Below are 27,117 nucleotides of genomic sequence, written 5' to 3'. Positions count from 1 at the left end.
TTAAGCTCTAATACTGCCAAATCCAACCGCGTCTTTGCACTATATATATACATATATATATATATATACATATATATATATATATAGACATACCGTAACACTAAAAACAAGGAAAACAAAGCTGAATACAAATGGTTATATATATATATATATATATATATATATATATATATATATATAGTCCTTGTTTTTAATGTTACAGTATGTCTATTTCTGTGCACATACATTGACAAAAGTACCAAAAACCAGAGTCAAATTCCTTGTACACCCTTACGTGGCCAATAAAGCTGATTCTGATTAGTGCTGATGAAATTATTCTATTCTATTGTATTCAACCAAGATGTAGTAACATAATATGGCTGGTTACAATAATTCATAGTGGTGTCTGCTAAAAAGGGAGTAACACGTGTCACCCATAAAACAAATAGGCACATTTATTTAGGTGATAGGTGCAGAAAATTAGTACAGAAAACACTCTGCAAGGCCAATAATATGTAAGATGTGGCTCACTTATTAACTGAAAGGATGAACGTGGCACATAAGAAGATAAGGTTATTTTTCAGGGCAGGGTTTGGGGCGGGAGGAGATTTGGGGAAGTGGGTGGGGGGAATTGGGTGTGCATGGAAATACACGGAGGAGTTTATGTATAAATGCAGTGATCATTCACATCCAGTCTGGTCGTAGGAAGGTTTGAGTCAGTCACGATGATTGGCCTGATTGTTGTCACACTTCTGGGCGCTGCAGGTGAAGCACATGTTCAGTGTGTCCAACAGTTTAAAGGTAAAAAAGAATTAACTATGGTAGACATAAATCATTTTGTATTCCCTTTACACCACAGCTGCAGCACCTACGGATGACAGGATTGTAGGTGGCTACCGGTGTCCAGCCCACTCTAAACCCTGGCAGGTGTCTCTCAATGTCGGCTACCACTTCTGTGGCGGCTCCCTTATCAATGAACAGTGGATCGTCTCTGCTGCCCACTGCTGGCAAAAGTTTGTATTAGATTAATGTATTGGAATGTTTCTGTATGAACTGTATGTTTACGAGGATTACGACAATGTTGTCGACTATTTTAGCCCAATGGCACAGATTGCCGTCTTGGGAGACAACCACATCTGGCAGAACGAGGGCACGGAGCAGTACATGTCAGTTGATGCCATCTACTGGCATCAGAGTTACGACTACAAGACCCTAGACTACGACATCATGCTGATGAAGCTGGCGCACCCTGTCACTGTGAACCAGTACGTCAAGCCTGTAGCCCTGCCCAAAGCCTGCCCCACACCCGGGGACATGTGCACGGTGTCTGGATGGGGGAACATCTACACTGATCAAGGTGAGGGGGCAAAACAATGTTGCTCATAATAACAGAACATTTATTCTCTTGTGATCCTATTGTTACTCAATGTTTTGTTCAGATTATACCTGACGAAACAAAATCTGACACTTTATTACACTAATGGCCTTCCATAGCTTTAAAAACACATTATAACAAAAGCCTTTAATAAACCATTAAGTAAATTCATTTCTTGACTGCTGACCCCCTTAGCTACTATAAGAAAAAAATATCAAACTTTTATGAAATAAAAAATGAATCAGACAGTAAGATGAGACAATATGCAAATAGATATTGGTGGCTTACCACCTTGGACTAGAGGAAACCCTGTATGAGTGCAAACACTGTATATAAAGTGTTTGATGTCTAACAAATCCCCCCAACCAGATTTCTAGAACCTTTAATGGTGATTTACAACTTTTTAGTATTTTTTTTAAAATAATGGGTCTTCAGTTTCACACACAAGACAAACAAAACCTTTCTTTCTGCTAAGCTAAAATTACGACTATCGCTATGAGATTAATCAGCTCAAGCTATTACTAAGATAATATAGCATAATGCTAACAATTCTGTGAATTGAAAACGGTTTCTAGCTGACTTTTAATGTTTTCAGCCAATTCTTAAAAAACAAGTGAAGCCAGTAAAATGGTTTTAAATATTTACTTGATGTCTACTAGATAGCTAGTTAAAAGAGGCTAAATATCTAAATCCAAAGCTTGACAGGCTTGTATTACTTGCTTGTGGTTGCTAAGCTACAAAGGACCATCATTAATCGAGGGGGGTTTAGTGATCGGTCAGTTATGACAGATAATTGACCAAATAGTTGCTTTTTCTTTGCTCCATAAAAGTTAACATTTTGGAGATAGCCACAAATGTCTGATAAGTATATGATAAAATAAACATTGATCAAACTATCTCCTCTTTAACTTTGTGTCTCACTCTTATCTGCAGTGTTCAACCCATTTTACCTTCAGTGTGTGGAAGTCCCCATTCTGTCTAACAAGGACTGTGATGGTTCCTACCCCGGCATGATCACTGACCGCATGGTGTGTGCTGGATACCTGGAAGGAGGAAAAGATTCTTGTCAGGTATTTCCACACAAATACACAGCACATCAAATACATTCTTGGTGGTCTGTGAACATGTAAAACAAAATGTAATGGGAGGAAATGATGGAAGGAATAAACTCTTCTTTTTCCCCTGCTCAGGGTGACTCTGGTGGTCCTCTGGTGTGTAACGGGGAGCTGCAGGGTATTGTCTCATGGGGCCAGGGCTGTGCTCAACCCAACTACCCGGGCGTTTACACCAAAGTGTGCTCTCTGATGCCCTGGATCAACGATATTCTCTCCACATACTCCTAGGCTGTGATCTCCCATCACAGAACTATGTGAGAGAGAGGAAACCAGAGGGAGATTGAAATTGAAAGAGACAGAGACGGTGGTGGGTAGTGTCGAAAAGAAAAGCAGCGGGAGAGCGACTGAGAGAGAGAGAGACACAAGGAGAAACAGTGGGAGAAAGAGAGAGAGAGAGAGAAAAAGAGATGTGAAATCAGGGCACAATCAATAAAATCTACCATTTTATGATGTATCACTGTGTTCATTATTGCTGTCAATACTGTAGAGCTGCATCTGCTCCCAGTGCAGATGCTCTTGAGCAACTATGTTACTGTTTTCTGAATATTTTGTTTCAATTCAGTGACATTTCCACCAAAACAAATATAAACCACAGCCAGTACACTGTAAAAGAAAATTAGATTTCCATCAAAATTAGACACAAGCTGTTGCTTTCATCTGATAACGAGTGAATAGCATTGGTGTTTAACATTCAAACGTTGCATGAATATTGTTGAAAAGGTTTTGTCAGTCTATAGTTATTGGTTTGTTTGAATACACAAATATTTCCCTCAATTAGATTTTCTGTCTCCTGAGTGCAGAATGCTTTATACACCTGAAGTGGAAAGGAAGGAAGGGCGCAGATGTTGCAACACCCCATTTATCAAAGTCAGTAGGCTATACCAGTGCTTTGGAGTACTGCAGGGGTTCATGAGATTTCTAAAAGATATTCATTTAAAAATATCATGCATAATTCCTTAAATAATTATACTATGATAATGAATGACTTTATGGATGGATTCTAAACATTTGAAATGTAACATTTAAATGTTTTTCAGTTACAAGGTTGTTGTTTACTAAATCAGACACTGCTGGCGAAGCGCAGTATTGTACCTCTTTACAGTATATAGGCTTTTTTTCTACCAAAAATGTTTTGCGCTGGTCAGGGGGTACTTGGCTGAAGAAATATGTCAGAGGGGGAACATTATTGAAAAAAGTTTGAGAACCGCTGGGCTATACGACAATCAGCTTAAAAGGAGTTAGAATTCCACTGAAGTGTGTTCAATGAGTTTCATTCAGAACTGAGAACTTGGTCTTGAGTCTTTTCTTAAGCAAAAATCTGCTGGCAGCAAAACTCAAAGAAAAGAACAGTTTGTTTCCTCAGCAGAAGGTCTCCCTTATAAAGTTTTGCAGTTGAAAAGTCATGTGGCTGAAGATGACTAATACACTATTTCCTTCATGCTTTTCAAACAAGTAATTTGATTTCTTGACAATATTTCCCTTTATTCTGACAAAGTCTAAAGTCGTTTTTTTTTTTCAAATGGATTTTGCTTTTGGATACAAACAAAAGTGTGCTAATGCCTGCAAAACTCCTAAGATGCCGTTATAGGTTCATTCAAACCAAGGACCTCTTTGAAGAGCAATATCCAGTCTGAAATGAATATGAAAATATTTGATGGTGTGCTGGGGGATTTATTCTGTGAGGTTTCTAAAAAAAAAAAAGGTGTTGCTCTACTGTACTACAAGTTTTGTTTCTTTTGTTACATTATTTTTTTAAATAAAAAGCTTTTGAAGTTAAGGCTTAGCAGGAAGACAGATTAGTAAATTAATGACTAATGTATACATTAAGTATCCCTTTTCAAAATCATTTTGCATATCCATTCATAATATCATATTCATACTTCAAATGCTGGGAAATGAAGTTGAATTATTAATTGGCAACAATCACAGCAGACATATCTCCTCTAATAAGTTGTGAGATTTCTAGTACTGTATAATACAGAAGCACCTGCAGTCTATCCAGCTGCATTATAAATCCATTCAAATACTAAAGAGGGTTAGTATGGGTAGTATATGGTAGTAGGGTTAGTGAAATCCTAATGTGGAAGGGGTGTACGGTAGATATTACAATTTACACAAGGCTGCAGAAAGGCAAGATTATTATTGTATTGTATCAGGCAAGCCATTTAGTAGAATATAACCTAATTTTGAGGAGGAAGCGTTGATTTTAAACATGTTGCAGCGATGGGAGTAGCATTTCCACCAACACGCAAAAAAGAATAACAACAATAATTTCGATGTAATCAAAATAAAATGCAAGTGCCTTAAAATTCATCAAATTAAATGCAACATTTTAGAACTTTGCAACTTTGGAGGATGGGTCCAAGGCAACAGCAATCACAATTATGTCATGGAAATAAATAACACATTGACATTTGTTAAGTCATGAAATAGAAGGCAGTGGATGAGACACCCATTTGCTATGTGATTTTCATTTTTTACCTTTTAATGAAGTATATTGATATTTAATGTCTTTTAATAAAAAAAAAAATACTTGATGAATTTAGTTTTACTTTTAAGCCCTCATTGTTAGGTAAAGTGATAATTATCAATACATGATAGGACAAATGTACATGTATATTTATAACTAAAACAGCTACTATTAGGAAGCTTTATTTATCATGTTATTTCAAACCAGTAATGTAGTGCAGTGTGATGGTGGGACTGAGAAGTCTGTCATAATAGCAATGAAATAACATAAGAAAGATAAGAATGATTTGCTTTAAATTGTTTATTTGTCATATTGTCAGTACAAAAGATGGAACATAAACAGCGAAAGATGTTGAGCTGCTTGACTGAACCTGCTTGTTTGGATCACTTAGTTGCTGGCCATGGTGCTGTCCAGCCAGTCTTTGAAGATGCAGACCTAAAAATGAAGAAGACCAGAGTTAAAACAGTGAACCAACATAGCATTGCAGAATAAACTGGACACAGTGTGTTGATTCAATTTTCATTTTTAAAGTTACCTTGGTGTAGACACCGGGGTGATCCTTCTCAGCACATCCGTAGCCCCAGGACACAACACCCTGCAGCTGACCGTTGCACACGACGGGGCCACCAGAGTCACCCTGAGAGAGAGAGAGAGAGAGAGAGAGAGAGAGAGAGAGAGAGAGCGTACAATGTAAAACGACTTAGCAAGGTTTGATAAAAGCCAACAAACCATGCCAAGAATCTCATACAGTTATTGCTGTATTCCTGCATGAACACTGAACTACATACCTGGCAAGAGTCCTTGCCTCCCTCCAGGTATCCAGCGCAGAACATGGAGTTAGTGATCATGCCAGGGTAGGAGTTATCACAGTCGCTCTTAGACAGAATGGGGATGTCCAGGCATTGCAGCTTGTTACCGTCAGCAGCTGGAGATCAAAAGAGAAGGAACAAGATGAAACTGGAGCTACACTGCAGTAAAAACGTACATGTTGAGAGCAAAATGGACGAGTTATTACTCACTGGAGCTCATGGTGTTGCCCCAGCCGGAGACTTTGCACATGGTGCCAGCGGGGGCACAGCTGGTGGGCAGAGCCACAGGCTTCACGTACTGGTTGAGGGTGGCGGGCTCGCTCAGCTTGATCAGCATGATGTCATTGTCGATGTTGTAGGCGTTGTATTTGGGGTGGCGGATAACACGGGAGGAGCTGATGAACTGCTCGTTTCCCTCGGTGACCTTGATGTTGTGCTCTCCAATTCGCACCTCCACACGGCTAAAAACAATTGAAAAACATGGGATAAGTGACAAAACACGAAAAAGATGATCATTAAAAATGTATCTGCATACCCCTCAGGTAAGAAAATAAAGTAAATCAGACCTATAACCCTGGAAAACATGAGGAATGTGCTTACGACTTGTAGCAGTGAGCAGCAGACACAACCCAGTTCTTGTTGACCAGGGAGCCACCACAGAAGTGGTAGCCAGAGTTCAGAGACACCGTATGGGCCTGGGAGTAGGGCGTGCACTCATACCCTCCGACGATCTTGTCATCCTCCGTGGCAACTGAAAACACACACACACACACACACACACACACACACACACACACACACACACATCAGCAACAAGTTAGTTAACAGACATCTCTTTGAATGCAGAATGTTCTTTTTGTGCATTTTTAGTCAAACCCCAGAGTGGGTACTGATGATGGTTAAAAATCAATCGGCTGTTCTCTAATTCAAACCCTCGCTTCTAGGAGATGCTACGGTTATTCTGAACTAAGTTCTGGGATAAAGGCCAACAGACTGTTAGTAGAAAGAAAGGCAATCTGCTCGATAAAAACTTCACACTCACAAGCCACTCCAATGAGCAGAACGAAGACCAGAGACCTCATGGTTTGCTTGTGATCCTGTTGATGATAGAACTTCACCTGGAGCCCTGGTTTATATCCACAGTCAGGAGAGCTGCCCTGCTCTCTGGCCGTCCTCATTGGTCAGCGAGGGGCCAATCTCTGTAGCAGGATTTTGGGGTTAGGTGATTCATTATTAGAAATACATAAAAAAACACTTTTCATCGTAGAATTAAGGATGGCTTTCTTGTCTGCAAATTCAGAAAGCATAGGCGAAAGTGTAAATATGGATCATATTGGTTCCTGTGTTATGTATTTATTTATTTATTCCACTAAAAGTAAAAACAAGGCTTAGGCCTATTTGCAATACCTAGTTAGTTGAAACCTGGTTTTTGGTTATGCTATCAAATTAAAGTATTTGTGTGAAATTAAACTAAATTACTACATCATTACTACATGCTTCTTAATGCCACACATGACTTTTCTCATAAAATTAACAATCACAGTTAAATTCAGTGTTTTATTAATATTAGGGGTGGCTTTTAACTTGACTAGCATGATGACAGAGAGGTTGAACATTTAATTATTGTTTTTATGAAATCTCCTGATTAAGATCCAAGTATGTGCAGTTCTGAGTTGCAGGCACTGTGCTGAAATACAGTGATGGTCATACAGTTTTTATACTTTAGATTACTCAATTGCATTTCAGAGAAAGGGTTGTTTTTTTAATCCACTTCATTATCAGATGGAGTTACTCAGCAGAAATATGGTTTAGATGCTAAATAAACGATCTAGCTCTAAAATATGATGTATTGCTAGTATATGGAGTTTGACTCAGCACCACTTTGTCCAACTCATCTCTATATAAAAACATCAATAATTAAATCGCAAGTCTGTAAGGGGACCATTTTTCACAATGAGCAGTTATATTACTACCTACTTAAAGATTTGAATGCAGGTTTTTCAGTGGATATTTAATATCGCTATCTTTATTTCTTTGTAAAGGATCGAATCCACCGCTGTTTCTTTGGTCAGATTGCAAAGGTACACAAGCCATCTCTATATTTAGATGTGTGAACACAGTATCTCACAGCTGTGTGTTTCTCAGCACCTGTTTTCAGATATGAGGCATGAAGCTGCCTTGAAAAAAAAACCCAATAACCTTTCTAATATATTTTTTTAAAAGGCGCTTTTCAACAAATTGGTAGAAAGTAGTGTTGGAGGAAGTACTCAGATCTTTCACTTAAGTAAAAGTAGCTATACCACAATTAAAAAGTAAAGTCCTGCATTTAAAATTCTACTTGAGTAAAAGCACAAAAGTATTACCAGGAAAACTGTAAACTTGAAGTATCAAAAGTAAAAGGTACTCATTATGCAAAATGGACTATTCTAGAGTATTAAAGAGAGCCGCTAACTCCCGAAATTTGATACTTCTTTAATCTTTTGTGCATAAGTTCGTTTTGTTGTGGGACAAGTTTAAACTTTATCCTTCTTATTAGTACATGGTGACCCAGTATAGCTTTGCACAACTCCAACCTGATGTCCAAACAGTAACATAACTGAAAACACCTGTGTGGGTATGCCTAGCCTTTAATCTTTAATAACAAATCATAATATATACGTTCATTTTGTATGTAAAATTACATTTACTAGTATCCATACCTGTCAAATAAAAGTAATAAAGTAAAATGTACAATATTTGTCTTTGAAATGTAGAGGAGTAGAAGTATAAAGTAGCATAAATGGAAAATACCCACAAAGTACACGTACATGAACATTGTGTACACAGAGGTAGGTAGAAAGGTTATTGGCACAGACTTGTGCCATCAGTGCAATACAATGTGAATGAATATTGGAAATAAGAAACAATAAAAAGTAAACATAGAAAAATTAGAAATGCCTAATAATAAAGATGTGTTTTGGAAAGTGACTTAGATGATATTGGCTCACCCAGCAAGAGATCCTAAGGCAAGTCGTTTCATAGAACAGATATAACAGATATAATAAAGTGAATTAGTTTTTTCTCTCAGTCAATATTGGGCATATAAAGCCTACTAAAGTGGAACCATTACTGGTGGTCATACATTTATAAGGTTATATTGCACCACTGTTCTGCTGGTCTCAGAGTGAACTAATTATATTTCTTTAAATGCTGATACAAGAGATGGTGAAGTGATAGTTATATAAATAATAAATTTATAAATATTATATTTATATTTATATTATATATATTTATAAATAAAATAAGTTTTTATAGATATCAACTCATGACCAATGGATAAAATAAGAAAATACATATATATCCATGTCACTTATTTTGCTTTTATCTTTATTTTTATTAAGAGCAAAAGCTTATCTTTGCACCCTGCTGAAAACCTCTATAGAATGTCTAAATAAAGTCATCTATGTTTGTTACATTAATTAGACAATTTAAAATAGATAGGAAGTAATAAGTGCACAAAAGAAACAACAATTTAGTTCAAACATTTTATTTGTTTTACTTCAACTCCAGCAAAAAAGAGTCAATGTGTCTGATGTGCAGGTTAAATGGTGCAGTTAATAGCTGGCCATTGTGTCGTGCAGCCACTCAGTCTGCACACACACCTGAAAATTATAAAAGATATTATACCGTTTGTTGCAGTGTAACATAACATAGATTAAGGGCAATAGTTATATTTTTTAGTTGATGTAGGGAAATGATACCTTGGCATAGACACCTGGGTGATTTTTCTCAGCACATCCGTAGCCCCAGGACACAACACCCTGCAGCTCACCGTTGCACACAACGGGGCCACCAGAGTCACCCTGAGAGAGAATATTATACTCATAATGTGAACCTTTGCGATACTGTAAGTAATTATGGTATGCAATGGCAATTAAGCAAATTTGAATTACAGAGAAGTGAAAAAATATAGTCCAATTTGAAAATATAGTGATAGAAAATCAGAGATACACACCTGGCAGGAGTCCTTGCCTCCTTCCAGGTATCCGGCACAGAACATGGTGTGGTCGACCATGCCAGGGTAGGAATTGTTACAGTCCTCATCAGACAGGATGGGGATGTCCAAACACTGCAGCCTGTTGCTGTCAGCAGCTTCAGCAAGACAACAAAAGGGGAAGTGTGCAATAGGGATGGATTGTTGGAGATTGTAGGCAGATTTTTAGGACACAGGCCCAGAAATCTAAGTTTGTGTGAAATAACGGTTTTCTACTCACTGGAGCTCATGGTGTTGCCCCAGCCGGAGACTGTGCACATGGTGCCAGCAGGGGCACAGCTGGTGGGCAGAGCCACAGGCTGCACATACTGGTTAAGGGTGGCGGGCTTGCTCAGCTTAAGCAGCATGATGTCATTCTCAAGAGTGAAGCGGTCAAAAAAGGGGTGTTCAATGATATGGGAAGCACTAATGAACTGCTCGCTGCCCTCAGTGACTCTGATGTGGTGCTCTCCCAAACGCACCTCAATATGACTGAAAGAGACAGAAGATTGTAAAAGATAGTAATAGATGGATGCTTGTTTTTTGTTAATTCCCCCCTTTAGATGAATATGTGAGGCCTAAAAATATCTAGAGTGTGCTTACGACTTGGAACAGTGAGCAGCAGACACAACCCAGTTCTCATTGACCAAGGAGCCCCCACAGAAGTGGTACCCAGCATTCAGAGACACCTGATGGGGCTCGGAGTGGCGCATGCACTCATACCCACCCACGATCTTGTCGTCCTCCGTGGCAACTGAAAACAAACGTAAGACAGCCAGAAATAGTTTTTAGTTTGCTGCAGTATAGTTAATATATAAACATGCACAATGCATGAAAGGCAACCTGCTCTAAAAGTACTTTATCACGCTCACAAGCAGCTCCAATGAGCAGAACAAAGACCAGGGACCTCATGGCTGCAGTGTATGATCCTGTCAGTGCACCTGAATCCATGTTTATATACACTCCAAGCTGCCTGATTGGTCCGATAATGCCAATCAAAATAAAAACTTGATAGTGAGGTACTGACCACCAGATGAGGGTGGTTCATTTCAAGGAAGTGGAGGACTCACAGGCCTGTGATCCGATAATTTTAAACCCAATATGGCTGAAACAGCTGGATTATTCACAGAATACCTTTACTCAAGGCCGACTGACTAATCAGTACTAGAGCAGTCAGCCAAGATGTAATCTAAGAGTGCATGAAACTTTACTTACAATAAGCCTAACTGGCACATAATGGGTGTATATTTTTATAATGAAATTAATCCATTTAGAGACCTTCATTTTTGTGTTCAACTCAGAATAATGACCATACTGGAAAAATAATACAGTAGTCCATGGCATTTTTGTAATCGCTGTTTGACATATTTGATTGCTTTCTGACAATTTACAAATCAGTAACTATTGTGCAACTCTGGAACAGTGTATATTAAGCACATCTATAAAAGCGAGGATACATCCTATCACAAATGCCAGTTTAATAAAGAAAACAGTGGAATCTAATTTATCCTTCTAAACACTGAGTCGATTCTGAATGTTCAGACTGCACCTGTTCTTCCACAAATATGCATGTGATTCATGCATATTTATCATGTGAAATTGCAGCTGCTCCACTGTAACATCTAAACAGCCGCACTCAAACTTCACCAACAGCAGATCTGCGCTGAATTTTAACACAGATATCAGGTTAATTGACTGTGCAGATTTTTTGCAGAAATTTTGATTTTGATTATACTTCTTTGTATTGACCCTTATTCTTCAATCTACATTTACTGTAACAATGTTAAAAAACATCATCAGATTACTTTGAAGACAATGACACTAAAACCTAAAAATGCAATCCCATTTAAATTGTATTCACTGAGGTGTCCTTACTGGTAATTCTGTATAGTAATTAGGTGATTTAGGGCGTTTCCACACCTACCTCATTTGGTCCGGACTTTCGGACTTTTCAGTTTGATCCGAACCAAAATTACAAGCGTGAAACCTCCCCCGGACCGGATCAAAAGACCAAATTTTGGTCCGATAAAAAGAGGTGGTCTCGGTCCGGACTAAACTGAGCCATGGTCTGGTTCGTTTATAGTGTGAAAGCATTTTTTGGATGTTTCGGACCAAATACAAGAAGCTCTGGCAGGCTCTCCTTGTGTTAGAAGACCGGGGAAGCTCCTTTAAGGAATAGCTCGGTGCTTAGTGTGTAGGCTACATGAGAGAGTGAGTGACGGTGAATGCGCTCAGAGCAGACAGCTGTCAGCTATCAGGACAGAGAATACATCAGCAGTTTATTTGTTAAGTGGTAGTAAACGTTCAGTGTAGGTTTCCGTTTGTCTCTGAATAAATGCTCCAGAAAGAAAGTTCCCGTGTCTTGCTTCTCAACAACACAACAAAACAAAAAGAGCCGCGGCAGTAGGGGAGAGCAGCAGTCAGTTGAAAAAACTCTGACACAGAGAGAGGATACGAGAGGACGGGGAAGCCCGTCTACAAACCAATCAATTATAAGTATCTGGAGACGCAGCTCACGTAGGCCTATGTGATGACCAGGGACGTCACTAGGATTGAAAGACAGGGGGGGCTTAGCCCCGAGGCTATGCAAAACTTTCCCTTGCAAAATCTTACTTACAAACTCTAAAGTTAGCTTTTAGATACATCAAAGCTGCATGGGGGGGATTTACTTAGGCCAGACTGTGCTACTGCTGAGTTCTTCTTTAGGCTAAGACTTAACTGCTATCTACCTGCCCGTGTAAATGTGTGGTAAAGTAATACCATACCTAATTCCTCTCTCTATTAGATAAGTTGCAGGTCAAAATAAGACCTAGATATAATAAGATAAGATAATAAGAAATAAGATAAAATTTAATTACTAGGGGTGTAACGATACACGTATTCGTATTGAACCGTTCGGTACGAGGCTTTCAGTTAGGTGCGCATTACAAACCGAACGATTCGTTGGACTAATCCTATTTAATTTTTTTAAAAAAAGAGCTTAAATTATGTGAAATATAATGTTCTCAGTGCAACTGCACTCAACAAGGCAGCCCAAATGACGAAACAGGCAACATGCTGTCTGCCCTTCCCACTCCTAAAGAAAAACACACTACTCCAGTCAGGCATGATACGCTGAACTAGCTCGTTGCAATATGGTTGACAAGGATTTAAAGTACGTCTGAATTTAATAACCTGATGGCGAGATGAATAAAAGTTCTAGTATGTATGTATGTATCTATGTATGCTCATATATAGCCTAGTCTTCATTTAGGCAACATCTACATACTTGTTCAATTTATAACAGCAAAGGAATGCAGAAAGTTAAGTTGGTCAGAATCAAGCATATATAATAAATATCATGAAATAATTTAGTTTAGGCTATGCCTTGGTGCCTCTCTCTCTCTCTCTCTCTCTCTCTCTCTCCTAAAATATCTTCCAGTATCCATTTGTTCAATGAATTGAAGAATATACTGGTACAATAGCATTAACAGTGACACTATGATATTTAGGGACTGATATTGTTTTAATACTATAAAGATAGCAGGCTATATTAATGGTAAAGAATAGAGAGCTTCGGATACCTTACTAGGCGAGCTATTTCTTGTATTTCACTCGTTTACACTAGCTAGACTATTGTTTTCTATAGCCAACTAAAATATTCCTTTATCTTTACCTCACTGTGTGTGCGGTAGCAAGTCCAGACCAAAGATTTGCGACGAGACAAGATAAATCCTGCAGCTACTTGCAACACACCCTGCAGCATTCTGAAAGCTGCCAGTTTAAACCAATGAGAAGAGACAAGACGGTGTATCATCTTCATAGCCATTGACTCTTTGTACTTCTGTCTAACTTTCGACTTTCCGGCTTTTTTGTAGCTGGATATATTATTTGTTGTTTCTAATTATGAATTTGGATAACGTTAATGATAGTGAGATACTTGCTACAGCTGCATTTTGAGTCATAAATCAGCGAAAACATTTTATTTCTCTGATTTACTGCTTTGTTTTAATGCTGCCTGGCGCTCTCTCTCTTCAGTAACTCTCTACCTCGTTCATCCACATACCGTTACCGTGCGAGCGGCCCCTCGTAAGCCTCTCTCTAAAACACTGCCATTTCGACCAGTTGACAGTTTGTGAAATAAAAATAAAACAAGACTGCAGTGTATGACGACACCAACAGGTGAATGGTGAAGGAAAATTGATTCCACGTAGTGAGTGATACAGTGCACTGTAAAAAAAAAAAACAAAAAACAAAACAACAAATCTAATTATTATTTTTCTTATTATTTGGGGGGGCTTAGGAACATTTTGGGGTAGCTTCAGCCACCCTAAAATAGGCCTAACGACGTCCCTGGTGATGACGGCAGGACGTAGTTTTGTCACGTATAGATCTTTAGTGCGCTTGCATAACTGCAGTGTGAAACCAAAACTTACCAGATCAAATGTATACAATGTAACAAAAACATGAACCTTGGTTCGGACATTCAGGTGTGAAAATGTAAGGGGGTAAGCTTGTCCTCGGACCACGTAGCTCCTATGGCGCCATTTTGATGCTACCAAGCCATCACCTCCCGTTAGCATTCCATTGACTGCCATTCATTTTGGCACCACTTTGACAGCGAATAACTTTACATCTGAAGCGTTTAAAGACTATTTGTCCATTGTTTATTTTTAAAGAAACACAACAATGTATAAAAGGCTCCATTACCTTGTACCTCACGTTATGGCTCCGTAGCAGACGTTTTTGTAAAAATAAGCTAACGATTGTGTCATAACCATGCAACTTACTGTCGCACAGTAGAGAAATTACCGTACAGTACAGGAGAAGCGAGCAGGCAGTTTCATCTCACATTAGCTGTTTAAGTGTAATTACTAATGTTAACTAGCATTTTAGTTAGCAATAATTAGCCTGTGCCTATGTTATCTCCTTACATATACCTATGCTCTCCGTCTCTGCAAGATTCAGAATGATTGAGATTTCTCTTGGCACAGCTACCAGAAGACTTACAACTTTCAGACAGGTTGCTCACGTCACATTTACGTCGTCTCTCTCAGTTGGAGGCTGCGCAGTAACGCTCAGCCATCACCGGAAAAGTGCTTCTAATATCCTTCACTGGTCTCCGCCCAGAGCAACGGGATCTGTTGGTCCATTATATATATATATGTCAATGTGAAAATGCCCTAAGTGATTTTGTTTCCTGGTGTTGTTTGTCTCTTGCCACTTCACTGAATCAACCATTTTTTGAGCATTCATTCTATCTAAAGACATGTGGGTTGGTTTTCCTGTGAAAGCCACATTCAACAACTGTGGTTGTGAACCAGGCCATCTGCAGAGCTGCAACCATGTCTTCACAGCACAAATCCATCCATGTCAGGGTAAACTATTAGAAAATACATTCTGTGCTATAACACATGTAACGATGCAATCCCACGTATAGAGTAGAGCCCGACCAATTTCTCGAATATAGTGTACTCTGCATAAATGACACATGGAACGTATAGTTAAAAATATATATCATGTAAACTAGCTAATGCAGAGATACCAAGAGAAATTGTAGTTTTACTAAATACTACTTTAAAAAGGAAATGCAGGCATTATGCACTCCAAAATCGATCAATCCACGTCATATGAACAATTGCTACATTGAATTTAAAAATGCTTTTAAATGCTAATTTCTCCAATAGCACTACTTTATAATTTAACATACTTCTTAAAAGATTCATAAATACATATTCAGCCATGCAGTTTGAGAACAAACCACCCGACAGCCAACGAAATATTTGCTTTTCCAATACCCAGAATAATTTTTTACAGGATCCTGATTGGTCAAAAATAACCTTGGGGGTGTGTTCAGCAGGGAAACAGGAGAGGAGCCGTTCCATATAAGCCAGGACTCCAGGTGAAGTCTCTCATCAACAGGATCACACAGCAACCATGAGGTCTCTGGTCTTCGTTCTGCTCATCGGAGCTGCTTGTAAGCATGTGTCTTTCTGCTTGTGTTCTGATCACTGAATTCAAAAATCGGTCAGTTTGTTTGTCGCTGACTATTTGGCCTCCTTTGTGTTTTCAGTTGCCACCGAGGATGACAAGATCGTCGGAGGGTATGAGTGCACGCCCTACTCCCAGGCCCATCAGGTGTCTCTGAACTCTGGCTATCACTTCTGTGGTGGCTCCCTGGTCAACAAGAACTGGGTTGTGTCTGCTGCTCACTGCTACAAATCGTATGTCACATGTAAAATTATAAAGACAAGAATCCATCTGCCTTTAACAGGCATCATGAAACTCAGCTGTCATTCATCCTCTCTTGTCTCTACAGCCGTGTGGAGGTGCGTATGGGAGAGCACAACATCAAGGTCACCGAGGGAAACGAGCAGTTCATCAGCTCCTCCCGTGTTATCCGCCACCCCAAATACAACTCCTACAACATCGACAATGACATCATGCTGATCAAGCTGAGCAAGCCTGCCACCATCAACCAGTACGTGAAGCCTGTGGCTCTGCCCACCAGCTGTGCCCCTGCTGGCACCATGTGCAAAGTCTCCGGCTGGGGCAACACCATGAGCTCCAGTGAGTAACTACATTTTAACTAGCTAGGAGATACACAATGTTTCAGGGCAACATTTTGTTTTCATTTGTGTTATTCTAAACCTGTTCCACCCATACTTGGTTTTACACATTGTAGCTGCTGACGGTAACAAGCTGCAGTGCCTGGACATCCCCATTCTGTCTAAGAGAGACTGTGATAACTCCTACCCTGGCATGATCACTGAGTCCATGTTCTGCGCTGGATACCTGGAGGGAGGCAAGGACTCTTGCCAGGTATAACAAGAGGACTCTGCAGCAGTCCTTATCATAGACCAGTGCATCTTAGTTGCAAATCCAGAATTTTATTTACATGTAGTTATTCTCTCTTTCTCTAGTTAGAGTTATGAATATTAAGTATAATACAGCACAGTGTTTTCAACTTTACTGCAGTGCATGCCATCATATCTCTCTCTCTCTCTCTCTCTCTCTCAGGGTGACTCTGGTGGCCCCGTCGTGTGCAACGGTGAGCTGCAGGGTGTTGTGTCCTGGGGCTATGGATGTGCTCAGAAGAACAACCCCGGTGTCTACGCCAAGGTAAACCTGAAATATGTCTTTGCATTGAATAATATAGCTGTTTGAAACTTTCTTGCCCAGTTAAGACCTAAAACCTTGTTCTGTCTCCATTCACAGGTCTGCCTCTTCAACGAGTGGCTGGAGACCACCATGGCCACCTATTAAGTCTGATCCTGCGATCACCATGCTCACTTTATTCCATCATTCTAACTTCAGTATTGTTGAGTTTTGAATAATGTGCAGCCATTTTCCATCTGAGTCAATAAAGTCTTACACCTTGACTTTCAAATTACATCTCTCTCTCTCAATTTCTGCCTGTGTTTTCCTACACCATGATACTTTAATCACAATACTTTAAAACAAACTTGATTTTTCACAAAGGTGTTAACCTGTTTACTGCTCTACAGGTTACATAATAAACAATGTAATTACTTCTTCTGATCTTGTATCAAGCAACAACTTCTCGTTCTGTTTTACTCAACCATCATTAATAATAGCCTATATACTGTACTGAAAACTAATTCCACCGGCCTAGGTAGTGTGGCTAATAATCTATCTATAATACTTTAGCTAGTGTTAAAATTGGTTTATAAGCCTCATGAGAACACAACACCAAATGCAGAATCTGAAGTACTACTTGCTTTTATCCTTTTAAATATTCATTAAAGGCCCAATATGTAATACTGACAGCTAGCGTTTAAAATGGTTACTGCAGTCCAAATTCAAAATACTGGAGAGAGTCGTCTCCCCCGGCCCCTCCACCCGAGCGCCGAGGATCACGGGGGGTTGCCAGGTTGCGAATGTTGAACCCAACGTCACACAATGTCAGTGTTAGCTAGATGCTAGTCTTACATTGCCAGACATTACTTCACAGCGCAGTGGAGTTGCTAGATGCTGCTATGTTTACGGTTATAAAAGCCAGTGCTCTCGCAGAGCTCTGTCACCGGCTGACAGCCACCTTTTAACGGCTAAACGTAACAACAACAACAACCGCTATAAAGACCGCAACCTTACGGAGCTTTGTGCCCAACTGACACGTCGCTGCAACAGCAGATAAAAAGACCGCCAGCTCGCGGTCATCTGTACCCCAGGGCACAGATTTTCGCTTCTACTACTTTCCAGACCCCGATATACAGCTTGTCTATACACTGTATTACACATTATGGTTGCATGCCAGTTTGTAATAAAGTGGAAATTCTACTGTCCAACATATCATAACCTTGAAACTAGCGATGGTAACGTTGGCCACAACAATATTCCCTGACATAACGTTACATACATTGCAGAGCGACCTGGAGAGAACATAAGCTGTGTCCCAATCCAACAATTCAGACTACACGGTTGTTTTTCAAGTTAAATTGCATGTTTCCATTATCAGAGTTTCTGCAGGTTTCACTAAGTCAAATTTAAGACTTTTTAAGACCTTTATCGCAACATCAACTAAGCCCTAAATTCTTTATTTTTTTCAAGCTAAGTATCACTAAACTTGCACTTAATAAAATCCGTTTTATGCCTGTGGTACAATCCAAAAAAGACTTGCACCAATAACACAAAAGCTGATTAGCTACAATATTAGTTGCATGTTGGTCTCATTTGTAGTCGTAATACAGCAAAATTATATTTGGACTAGTCTAAGAAAGAACTACAACACCATGCAATAATAAAAAAGAGCATTAGAGATAGCGTTACATGGACATTGGAAAATTAAGACCTGTTTAAAATTATTTAAGACCTAGAACACAATACTTGAGCGAATTTAAGACTTTTTAAGGTCTAAAATTTTGAGACTTTTTAAGACCCCGCAGAAACCCTGATTATGAGGAAGTCAAACTTGCGTTTTTTTGTCATGGTTATAAGCAGCCGTGGCTTGCTATCAGTTAGCGTGTTAGCATGGCGGCGTTCGCACCAGTTGGGATCACTTCACCGGCTGTGTCTCAATTTTTTGCGAGTAACTAACTTAAGTAACGTTACTCTATATAATTTTATGCGAGCACATGAATGTTGAAATGACTGAAAATGCCCATTCCTACTACGTTAGCTGTGATATAAATTAATGAAGCTCAACGCTTACCTGTTCAGGAGAAAATTAGCTAACTCTGCGTCCTTTTGGGCTCTAAGATACCTCCATCTTTTAAATGCATTTCCAATGTTTACCAGTGTTTTATGTCTATGGTCATGCAACTGTTTAGAAAGATGCCGAGTTTTTTTAGGTCAGGGAAAATAAATCTGTTAACCCAGTTTGTTTAGTCGCTGCTACCATGGCTGCAGCCAGCTCGTTGTTTTAGAGCGTTTGCGTTTCATGTCTGGCAACCCCGGTGTCAAAATGGGCAGTTGACAACAACACACAGGCCAAAATAAAAAAACATTCTGTCATGGAATGGAAATTCCAAAAGGAGAAAATCCTGCCTTTAGCATTGTTATCAGAGAAGATAGTATTTTAACATAGCATGTTTCCTTAATATCTGATGACATATTGTGGTCATTTTTGGATTAAATACTGTAAATATTGTATATTACGTATTGGATCTTAAAATACATAATTGCAGCTAAATGTCACACCATTTCTTTCACTCACTTTGGGGTTCATTTTATTTGTCGTTTTATGATGATTCTGATTTTAAAGATAATAATAACCTATGAATACGTTTTTTTAATTTTAAACAATTACCTAAACCCTTGTCAAATTTGATCAGCTCTGCAAATAGCCCATTACCGCGAAAGTCACGTCAAGTTAAGTCAATTTATTAATAGAGCAAACAACCCCTGCATAGGAATGAAATAGACAGAACGATAAACAAATTCAATAGACAAAATAACAGCACTGTAGTTGTTAATTGTGAGAGAATATGAACAGAACAACATTTCGCTGATAGACATCAGAAGCTGAGATAGAGCTGATAAAAATAGACTGCGATGTTCTTTCTTTTCAAATGTGACATATGTTATTCAAAGTAGAAATTTGGATGTATGTCATAAACTGGGTCGAAGTAGAAAAAAGATCCAACTGAATGACAAATGACAAATAGGTTACTGTCTCAGTGTACTGTACTTTTAGTGATTATTATCAATTCATCTAAATGTATCTTTTCAATTGTTTTATTAGGAAATATTTTCTTTATTCTTTAACTCACCTCTTCAATTTGACAATATTGTTCTCGCGACATGACACATTATCACCATGCCATTAAAATTGCTGAACTGAACTGTATTGAGCTAAATTGAGAGAAAGAGCAATAATTCATATATACATGTTGAAGTAGTTGGTCTGTATAGGAGCGCTGTCCCTGCAGTTTTCATTTGGGAAGGCCAGAGCCACTCAGTGAGTCAATCTGTGAGAGAAGCTCCATCTGGCACTGCATCTGGGGCCGAGTCAAGGTCAGGATGCTGATTACAACCTGTACAAGACATAGTGTACTGTACTCACACCAGGCTAGTGCAACAACCAATCAAACTAAAATACACACATTTTCAAGGTGCATTTTTTTGGCAGGATTTTCTTAAGTATATATGGCAGCGTTTTTCCATCAGCACTATTTGAGGGTTTGATTGGTCAACAGCACCAGAGCACCCAAGGAAAATCTTTGCATCTCCATGTGGCATCAAGCAATCATGAGGTCTCTGGTATTTGCTCTGCTCCTTGGAGTTGTGTGTAAGTACGGACCACGTTACGAAACAATTGCAGATTATACGACAAGTATATCTGACCAGACAATCTGATTGGTCAACTAGACATTTAGAATGTGCTCAAATCAGCATGACAGCACACCCAGAGCCATTTCCACGTTTACTCCTTTTGCTGATATACATCTTTGTTTTACATTTGTTCTACAGGAAATCATCTCCGTTGTTTGAAGTTCGCGGACGTTTAGTATCTAAATCTATCCATTAGGGGTGGAACGGTACACAGAAGTCACGGTTCATACCTCAGTTCAGACATCACGGTTTGGTACAATGGAGGGAAAAGCAAAACAAAAATGCAGAAGGCAATTTTTTTTATTGTGCATGTCTCAGGCTGTCCACTGAGCTAGCTGTAACAGCTTGAAGTGTATAAAGTAATATGTAAACAGTAAACAATAAGTACCCTGCATCATCTCCAGACTCCATCTGTAACTTGTAAACAAAATAAGACAATCAGTTACTAGTGTGATATGGGAGACAAGCACTGCTCTCATATGTGAATGCACAGAGCAGGGATGTTAAAAGAGCAGCTTCGGTTACACAGAGCAGTTGACGAGTTTTGGTATTAGCTTCACACGCTAACGGCGAAGCTAACAGCTAATGGCGGAGCTAACAACTAATGGCGGAGCTAACAGCTAATAGCGGAGCTAAGAGCTAACGGCGGAGCTAACAGCTAATACCGGAGCAAACAGCAAAGCAAACGGGCCTGGAGGCCATTTGTGGTCGAGGCGAGAAGGGATACAGCTACGTCAGTGTTTGGTTGTATATGGAAGGGACTAGTTTGCTTCGTGTGGACTCACTGGATTGACTCGACATGTAGGCCCTGTTGTTTGACCCTCTTGCTCATCTATGCTGCGCAAGGGATTGTGGCTCAGAATAGCCAGAAAAGCATGCTGGCTTGCATAATGCAAAATCTGACTGGATACATCCTGCTATTTCTGTCATACTGCAAAAATGCATACTATGTATTTGGGACACTAAATATTTTTTTGGCATTGGGACAGAGGGACTGTCTCTGACACAGAGCTTCTGTTATTCTACGTTTGTCCATCATTCATTTGACATTGTGTCTCTTGTTCTGTATCTCCACAGCTGCTGATATAATTGTATGTGATTTGTATTATACTATCTGCTGCACAACAAATTTCCCCACTGGGGACAAATAAAATAACTTGAACTTGAGCATCTCCACAGCTGCTGATAGCAACAGGCTGCAGTGCCTGGAAATCCCCATCCTGTCTGATGAGGACTGTGACAACTCCTACCCCGGCATGATCACTGAGGCCATGTTCTGTGCTGGATACATCGAGGGAGGCAAAGACTCCTGCCAGGTAGGCCTACGTATCTCTGTTGTTGCAAATTGACAAAAGTATATGACTTGACCTTAGCACTAAGTTGAGACTTAACGTTTTTATAGATTAAGTTAAACTGCTTTGCTCCCCCACTCTCAGGGTGACTCTGGTGGTCCTGTTGTGTGTGATGGTGAGCTGCAGGGTGTTGTGTCCTGGGGCTTTGGGTGTGCAGAGAAGAACCACCCCGGTGTCTATGCCAAGGTACACTCTTAAAACTGCTGGGTTAAAAATAACCCAACTTGGGTTATTTTGGTAACCCAGTGCTGGGTCCAATATGGACCAATCCAACGCTGGGTTGTTTTAACCCTGCAGGGTTGGGTTATGGCTTTGACCCAGCATGTTGGGTTATTATTTTCTACCCAAAAATGGGTTAAAATGACCATGTTGTTGGGTTAATACTACCTAAAATGGGTTGGAAAAATACAACCCACATTTTTTTTTCACTCGATTTTTTGCATTACGAAATGTATTGATGAAATTATGAAATAATCAAGCACATAACATCCCAGCATTTTGGTTTTATTGCTACAAGCCAAATATATCACTTAAGACAAAATTAAACATTTCAATTTATTTCAGTTAACATTAAAAGTTGTATAAAAGAATACAAAAGTAATTTTACAATTTCTGACTTAAAACATGTGATGTGTGCATTCACTTATTACATCATTAAACGGACAAAATAGTCACAATTTCTCAAACTTCATACATTGAACTATCAACTAGCAATCTGAGCACTCATTAATTTGACAGTGTTTGATTCATGTCCTGGTATCTGAAAGACGGTAGTCTAGATGAACTCCCAAACTTTAGCACAAAGTTGACATCGAACAACAATCCCAGCACCACAACACGCAAGTAATTTTGTAAGATTCTAGCTCACCATGCCTGTGAGTGTCCATTAAGCGTGGAAACTCTGTGATAATGTCTAGCATTGATGAAGTCCCATTTGCTCGGATCCACTGTGCCCTATGGATGGCAGTCTCCAACATGTGTTGGCCAACCTGGGACTGTGGCCAGATGTTATTTTTCAGTCACTCCGTCAATTGGATGGCCCGCTCTGGAGTTCTAGTTGGTTCTGTGATGAGCAGAGAAATGAATAAGTTCTACCAAGCTGTGACATATTAAGACATCTAATTTTTTAATAGAGTGGGCCGGTTTCCCATACAAGAATCAAGCCTAGCCCTAGACTACAAGAAAAATTAAATGAAGAGTTATGTAAAAAGTTTAATCTCTGTATATGAAACTGGCCCATAGAGTTCAAGTAAGAAGTACTTAGTATGTTGCAAACAGGATAGAGGATAAGTCAAATCCACTTCTAAATGCATCAACATGAATTGGATTGAAATGGAGGAGCAAGACATCTTGCTGTACCTGGCAAAATGACTCGGGTGTCTTGTGGCACTTGGGATGTTAGATTTACTCGTCTGCCAGAGTGGAGCCTTTTTCAGACACTGCGGAGATGCTCTTCCAGAAAGCCTGTTGCGGGTTTATGCCCTCTCCCTGGGGTGAACCATGCGTCCTAAAGTTTAGAAGTAAACAAAAATGATTAAAAAAATAAATAATTCAAACACATTAAGTAATAACTAAGCCAGAAGCAACTCTGCAATTAAGAGCTGAAGTTAACATTAGGATAAAGCTGAGCCAACGATGGAACAGCTTAGCATTTGCCTTACATGTCCTGCCTGATTCTGCACAAAAAGCTCAAACTTGGGTGATGTTGTCTTTCTAAAGATGATCGTATTGTGTTGCAACATATGTTGTAAGGTTTAAGCCCATGTTTTTTTTAGGGTAACTCCCTTCACTTTACCCGCAGTATCAACACATGAAGCCACCCTGTCTTGAGAAGCTTGTTGTTTTGTTGTTCACTTTTAACTCACTTTGCATTATCTTTGCTATCTCTTTTTCCTCTTGCACTCATAAATGCTACTCTCACCACTTGCTTTCCTTCTGCGGCCACACTGTCACTGATTTAAGGCACCTGACATGCTACTCTCATAACAGGAGGGGGTTGTGATTAACCCCCATATTGCGTGATACATTGCTTTTTCACCAACCGTCACAGCCCTAGTAGGGATTGTCACATTTGCTTTAGGTCAGTTCATTATTGTGTGGTTAAAAACTTACATAGCCTGTGCCTTGACAGTCCCTCAGGCATGGAAACTGATCCACAATTGATGATGCCAGCATAGCCTTTGCACCTGAAGATGGACTTTACAACAATATGCATTTTATTAGCATTTAACACTGCCACATAACACAATATATTGACAGTTTTTTTTACAGTAATCATCAAAAAAATTATATAAAATAAAAATATAAATCAAGATTGCACTAACTGGTCCCAGATCAAACGGATGAGATAAGCAGTTCACATTAGTGAAGAACTAGCCCACACTAAATAATGTAAAATAATAACAATCTGTGTGTGAAAAATACTTACTTCTCTCCAAAGCGCTTAATTAAGTGGGACACAAGTATCCGGACCATGGCACGTCTTTCATTATTTATATGTGATTCTGTTCCTCAAGACCGCTAACCATGCATTTTCCATCAGCTGTCTTCTCACGGATATTCTATAAAAATGATCAATGAACAGAGAAAGAAAGTATACACATATATGAATATCATGACTATGCCTCTGACTTACATCAAAATTGTCCCCCAATCAAAGTGAAGCTTTTAAAAAAGCTTCTCACTCAATTAAAAATAAGTTATTCAAGATAAATTACCATGAACTTACAAATGTTGCTCCTTGTTCCAAAGAAACTCTGTGTTGCTCTGTAGGCAATTCTGGGGCTGGTGTGCAGGCAGCCGGCTCGGGGCTGGGGCTTGAATCCTTAAAAGTATATGAAAAAAATAACAGCTTTATTACCAGGTTCCATTCTATAAAATCAATATCTTGTATTGCTTAGTATACTTACTAGTTGATATAACTTTTCCACAGCAATATCAAGTCTGATTATAGATCATATTACTAAGATGAGTTGCAATAAATAAAGTAGCATATGTCATGACTTGCCCCCACTGCTAAAAAAAATCCTAAAGGAAACACTGTAATCTATAACAGAACTAATGCACACCCTTAGCAGCCCAGCATAGTGAAGTATGTGCAGTACCGACTAGCATCCCTGAAATGATTTGCCACTTTTAAGACTACAAATAAACACAAAAACAGCAAAAAATATTCAGTAAAAAATCTTAAAACGCAACTGTGTCCATCCTATTTAAGCATGTGTCACCCAAGATACTGTAATACGTATTTCCATAGTACAGCATTTTCTTCAGACCACAGGTTACAAAGTCTAGGGATGCTAATCAGACTGAATTTGAGTACAAGCCGACAATACTAGCTGCTACTGCTAACTTTAGTTCGACATTAGTCTCGCTTTGCCAGACTATCCACATTCTACATTTTGCAAATGTTGCTACAGCTTATCCATATTAAGCGTCACTTTACACAATACACTTACATTCATATATGCGCTAATATTGTAGAAACACAACTGTCTCATTATTCTTGTAATTATTGTAAAATAACGCTAGCTTGATTTTATGCTGACTCACTCGAGCCTAGGCTAACGTTAGCTAACATTACCTTAGCTACATATTAACAATACAGAAATAAACCTAAACACAAACATACCTCGTAACTGTTAGACTGCTTACACTTACGAGGGGGCAAGTCTCTTTACTTTATCATTGTCCTCTTTTGCGTTATTATCAGGTTTTATAAAAAGTTCGAGAGCTCAGGCCATAACGTTAACGCTAACGTTCCTATTTGCCTCCGTCATCTTCACTGTCAAGTGCGTCAATCAATCATGACGTTCGGGATGCTAAATAATACTCATAACGTTAACGTTATATAGTTAGTTAATTCCGTGTAAGGAGTAATGTGTGTTTACAGTTAGGAACCAAAATAGCAATATATAAAAACTAGAGATTTACTAGCTAATGTTAGAGGAGAGGCAGTTAGCTAGCTAGCTATAACATGGGTTTTAAACTCTTGAGCTAACGGTTAATTGCTAACGTTAATGTCCTGGCTAAAGTGAACTAACGTTACGGTTAACCATACAGAGCTAAGTTAATGCTAACATGTCTTTCAGTTCACACTATCACTAAAATTGTCTGGCTATTCTACACTGTTTGTATTGGTTTACGTCTTAAAGTTTCCTATCACTTACCGGAGCTATGTTCGTTGACGTCCTGGTGCCTGAATTCTGTCCAGAAATGGCCAAATGGCGGAATAATGAGCCTCGCTTTCGTTTAACCCATTGTGTTGGGTCACAATCTTTGACCCAACGTTGGGTCAAATCCACCCAACCTAAGACCCAACAGCCTTAACCCAGCATTTGGGTTATTAAAATAACCCAGCGTTTTTTAGGGTGTAGAAGAAAAAAAAGTTTCCCACAGCAATCATTTTATTAAAGCTATATTCCCAAAGCCTGGCGTGACATAACGTTTTAAATATGCCTTTTCCCTCTTTCTTGCATCAGACCTGCATTTTTACAGACTGGCTGCAGAGCACCATGGCCTCTTACTGAATCCAGTCCAATCACACTCAGCTACAGCGGTTTCTATACTGCAAAATCCTGTGTCAATGAAACTTTGGACATTCAAATAAAATAGGTCTAACACCTGCATTTTAACTATGCTTTTAGTTTGTATCTTTCTCTGTCTTTCTGATCTGTCTGGCAAATCCACACGGGTAATAAAATGGGAAAACCATTCAATTATATTAGGCTACTGACCTGTTTACTTTGATGTTATAGGCCTACTTACAGTAATACAACAAACATGAGTTGCGTGTTAGGTAGAAAATTGTGGGGCAACAATTACTTTGGACAGACACAAAACAAGAAAATTACACAATTTTACATAATGCGCCATTTCCTATTTTCCATACATTCAACACAGGCGACAATCCGACTGAGCACATACCTGTTCTCCTCAACGTGCTGCTCACTTCCGTATGCGCCTCAGTTTGGGTAATGTTAGCTAGCTGTTTTGCCGAGCAAGCCCAATTTTACCGCGTTGTCCTGCTGCTTCATGTTTGGTAACGTTAACCCTCTACGAAAGATGCTTGAGATCCTGGAAGCCTGTTGTTGACCAGGGTACCATCCACTCCAAATAACACACAGGAAGCAAAAAAAAGCTTCTTCTCTGTCATTTTTTTTGCTGGAGAATCACTTCACGTTAAAACAGATTTCTTTATTTATTTTTTACCAGCGGTTGGAGGGCACCGAT

General features: G+C 39.2%; 3 protein-coding genes across 6 annotated transcripts; 2 read left to right on the top strand and 1 right to left on the bottom strand.

Moving 5' to 3' along the window:
• Nucleotides 1-637: 637 nt before the first annotated feature.
• Nucleotides 638-17,121, top strand: LOC116042523 (transmembrane protease serine 9). The gene is made up of 11 exons (XM_031288713.2): nucleotides 638-744; nucleotides 839-992; nucleotides 1,077-1,336; nucleotides 2,288-2,424; nucleotides 2,545-2,695; nucleotides 15,642-15,716; nucleotides 15,813-15,963; nucleotides 16,059-16,309; nucleotides 16,425-16,561; nucleotides 16,760-16,861; nucleotides 16,958-17,121. Exons 1-11 carry the CDS (start codon nucleotides 705-707, stop codon nucleotides 17,003-17,005), a joined length of 1,506 nt encoding a protein of 501 aa, XP_031144573.2. The 5' UTR covers nucleotides 638-704; the 3' UTR covers nucleotides 17,006-17,121.
• Nucleotides 5,222-27,052, bottom strand: LOC116042495 (trypsin-1). Of its 4 annotated transcripts, none has more exons than XM_031288693.1 (6): nucleotides 10,633-10,763; nucleotides 10,364-10,514; nucleotides 10,002-10,252; nucleotides 9,743-9,879; nucleotides 9,489-9,590; nucleotides 5,222-5,374 (listed from the first exon to the last, which is right to left on the bottom strand). In XM_031288693.1, exons 1-6 carry the CDS (start codon nucleotides 10,709-10,711, stop codon nucleotides 5,327-5,329), a joined length of 768 nt encoding a protein of 255 aa, XP_031144553.1. In that variant the 5' UTR covers nucleotides 10,712-10,763; the 3' UTR covers nucleotides 5,222-5,326. The 4 variants fall into 4 exon arrangements, with proteins under 4 accessions (XP_031144553.1, XP_031144541.1, XP_035862640.1 ...); XM_031288681.2 differs by lacking the exons at nucleotides 9,489-9,590; nucleotides 9,743-9,879; nucleotides 10,002-10,252; nucleotides 10,364-10,514; nucleotides 10,633-10,763 and adding exons at nucleotides 5,475-5,576; nucleotides 5,728-5,864; nucleotides 5,959-6,209; nucleotides 6,349-6,499; nucleotides 6,791-6,947; XM_036006747.1 differs by lacking the exons at nucleotides 5,222-5,374; nucleotides 10,633-10,763 and adding exons at nucleotides 9,259-9,389; nucleotides 26,812-27,052.
• On the top strand, nucleotides 20,363-26,581 carry LOC116042552 (trypsin-1-like). The gene is made up of 4 exons (XM_031288775.2): nucleotides 20,363-20,489; nucleotides 21,713-21,849; nucleotides 21,970-22,071; nucleotides 26,367-26,581. The coding sequence occupies exons 1-4, from the start codon at nucleotides 20,432-20,434 to the stop codon at nucleotides 26,412-26,414; spliced, it is 345 nt and encodes a 114-aa protein (XP_031144635.1). The 5' UTR covers nucleotides 20,363-20,431; the 3' UTR covers nucleotides 26,415-26,581.
• Nucleotides 27,053-27,117: the final 65 nt, after the last annotated feature.

Source organism: Sander lucioperca, chromosome 10, assembly GCF_008315115.2.
Source record: "Sander lucioperca isolate FBNREF2018 chromosome 10, SLUC_FBN_1.2, whole genome shotgun sequence".
Lineage (NCBI taxonomy): Eukaryota > Metazoa > Chordata > Actinopteri > Perciformes > Percidae > Sander > Sander lucioperca.
Note: the sequence above shows the minus strand (reverse complement) of the source record. Positions and strands in the feature narration are given on the sequence as shown.